The 2,676-nt window shown below is 53.6% G+C and overlaps 1 protein-coding gene across 2 annotated transcripts; it reads left to right on the forward strand.

Annotated features, from left to right (window-relative positions):
* Positions 1-740: 740 nt before the first annotated feature.
* Krtap16-1 (keratin associated protein 16-1) lies at positions 741-2,249 on the forward strand. Of its 2 annotated transcripts, XM_085829222.1 has the most exons (2): positions 741-1,025; positions 1,086-2,249. In XM_085829222.1, the coding sequence occupies exons 1-2, from the start codon at positions 741-743 to the stop codon at positions 2,247-2,249; spliced, it is 1,449 nt and encodes a 482-aa protein (XP_085685348.1). The 2 variants fall into 2 exon arrangements, with proteins under 2 accessions (XP_085685348.1, XP_021031040.1); XM_021175381.2 differs by having other exon boundaries at positions 741-2,249.
* Positions 2,250-2,676: the final 427 nt, after the last annotated feature.

Here is a 2,676-nt window from a genome sequence, read left to right on the forward strand (position 1 = left end):
ACGTACATGTACCTGCACACATATACTTATACACAGTAAATAAATGCAATATGTTCTTTTCATAAAGGAGGTTCAGTCTGCTGAAAGCCTACCGGTAGAGAGGGTGGGAGCAACCTCCAGCAAGCGACCTAACCTTTCTTATCCTCTACCCTCATTGCTCCATCTGTAACTGGGGAGAATAATCTGACCCACACAGGACGGCTGTGGACTGTGGCCACTGACAGTTACAGTTTGGAAATCTCATCCACAACTGAGCTCCTTACTGTGTGTCTCTGTGGAGCTTCTCATGATAGCACAGTTAAGTCTGCTCTTGACTTGTTTGCCTGCAGCACAGTAGGCAGTCATACTCATGTAGACATCTGCGCCTAGGCCAGGAGAAGAGGTGGAAGGGTGGATGGCAGCTAAATTATAGGCTCCTTTCTCCTTTCCTTCTTCAGGATGCTTGGATGGAGAGCATCTATTGTGAAGGTGATGATGGATGCTCATCCCGGGACTACCTGTAGCTTTGAGGATTCCATATTTAGCAAGTCAGTAAATAAACATCTTCTTTATGGGCAGACAAACAACTTCTAGATCAACACATGTTGGCATAATAAGATGTTCCTCCAGAAACAGGGCCCAAACAACAATGAGGAAAAGATGCAGGAGGCCCCACAAACAACATGCGCCAGTGAGGGAGTATAAAAGGGAGATACCACACTCAGGCAGCACTCACTCCAAGACAGAGAGCTATCTCCACCATGTCTGGCTGCTGTTGTTCTAGGAAATGTCCCTCCCTGCCCGCCATCTCTCTCTGCTCTACTGAGGTGAGCTGTGGAGGGCCTGTCTGCCTACCCAGCTCCTGCCGGAGCCAGACGTGGCAGCTGGTGACTTGCGAGGACAGCTGTGGGTCATCCGGCTGTGGCTCACAATGCTGTCAGCCTTCATGTTCCGTGAGCAGTTGCTGCCAGCCAGTGTGCTGCGAGGCTACCATTTGTGAGCCCTCTTGTTCTGTGAGCAGCTGTGCTCAACCTGTGTGCTGTGAGGCCACCATTTGTGAGCCTTCCTGCTCTATGGGCAGTTGCTGTCAACCTGTGTGCTGTGAGGCCACCATTTGTGAGCCTTCCTGCTCCATGAGCACCTGTGCCCAACCTGTGTGCTGTGAGGCCACCATGTGCCAGCCTTCTTGTTCTGTGAGCAGCTGCCAGCCCGTGTGTTGTGAGACCTCATCCTGCCAGCCTGTCCTCTGCTTGCCTGCCACTTGCCAGCCAGTGATCTGCAAGCCCTGCTGCTGCCAGCCAGTGATCTGTGAGCCCAGCTGCTGCTCAGCTGTCTGTGCTGTGCCTGCTTCCTGCCAACCAATGATCTGTGAGCCTGTGGTGTGTGAGCCTGCTTGCTGCCAGCCAGTGTGCCCAACACCTAGCTGCTGTCCATCTGTTTGCTCTGCAGCCAGTAGCTGCCAGCCAGTCGACTGTGAAACCAGTCCCTGTGAGCCACCTTGCTCAGAGGCCAGTGCTTGTCAGCCATCTGCCTGTATGGCTCTGGTATGTGAGCCTGTTTGTCTCCGTCCTGTCTGCTGTGTCCAGGGCCCCTGTGAGCCACCATGTGTCTCTAGCAGCTGCCAAGACTCCTCATGCTGTGTCTCCAGTATCTGCCAACCCGTCTGCCCTGAGCCTAGTCCTTGCCTGCCATCGGTGTGTGTGCCTACCCCATGCCAACCTTCCTGCTACATAGTCAAACGATGCCGTTCTGTCAGCTGTGAGCCTATTTCCTGCCCATCTCCCTCCTGCCAACCTGCTTGCTGCCGTCCGGGGTCTTCTGCATCTGCTATCTGCCAACCAGCTTGCCCCCCTCGGACTTTCTATATACCTAGTTCCTGCAAGCCGCCTTGTAGTCCAGTTTCTTGCCGCCCCATTTGCCGTCCCATCTGTTCTGGACCCATCACCTTCAGGCAACCATATGTGACATCCATCACTTACCGCCCAGCCTGCTACCGCTCCTGCTATTCCATACTACGCCGCCCCACCTGCCTAGCTTCTTACTCCTACCGCCCTGTCTGCTCCCGCCAGCCATGCACTGATTCTGACAACGATAAGTGTGATAGCAAAAAGCCAACTTCCAGTCAGCCTGACTGCGCTGACTCGACACCTGTCAAGACAGAGGTCTCAGATGAGACTCCCTGCCAGCCCGCTGAGATCAAACCCGCCAGCCCCATCGCCCGTGAGGCTGCAGCCCCCCAGCCTGCAGCCAGCAAGCCTGCTGACCGCTGAGCCAGCTCCAGTTCACCAGTTCCTGCAACGCAAGAGTCAAAAGCCAGAGAGAAACCAGGAAAGCCCCGTGCACAGCTCATTACAACATAGCTAGAATCTTGTTCACTCAACACTGCCAGACACCACTTGCTGATGCTTCGGAGAACTCACCAAAAGTTCCAGCCTCCTAGTGGTCCCAGTGAAGACCTCCTGCACAGAGAAAGGAAAGTTGTCTTCTGTTGCCAGTACACTGAGAACTGCTTTGCCACATCGTTGGGCTCTTGCCTACTCAAGATGCTTTCTGTCCTCATGTATTGTGTTCCTTGGGAGCACCTGCAACGAGATATATTTAATCGTGCAATAAAAGTGGCTAAGTTGAAGTGGCACATGGTTCTTGCTTTTCTTGGAGAACCCTCCCCTGTCCATCAATCCTTCCATCTGTCCCTCC

This window comes from Mus caroli, unplaced genomic scaffold (genome assembly GCF_978045245.1).
Source record: "Mus caroli unplaced genomic scaffold, Mus_caroli_1 scaffold_13, whole genome shotgun sequence".
NCBI classification, from domain to species: Eukaryota; Metazoa; Chordata; class Mammalia; order Rodentia; family Muridae; genus Mus; species Mus caroli.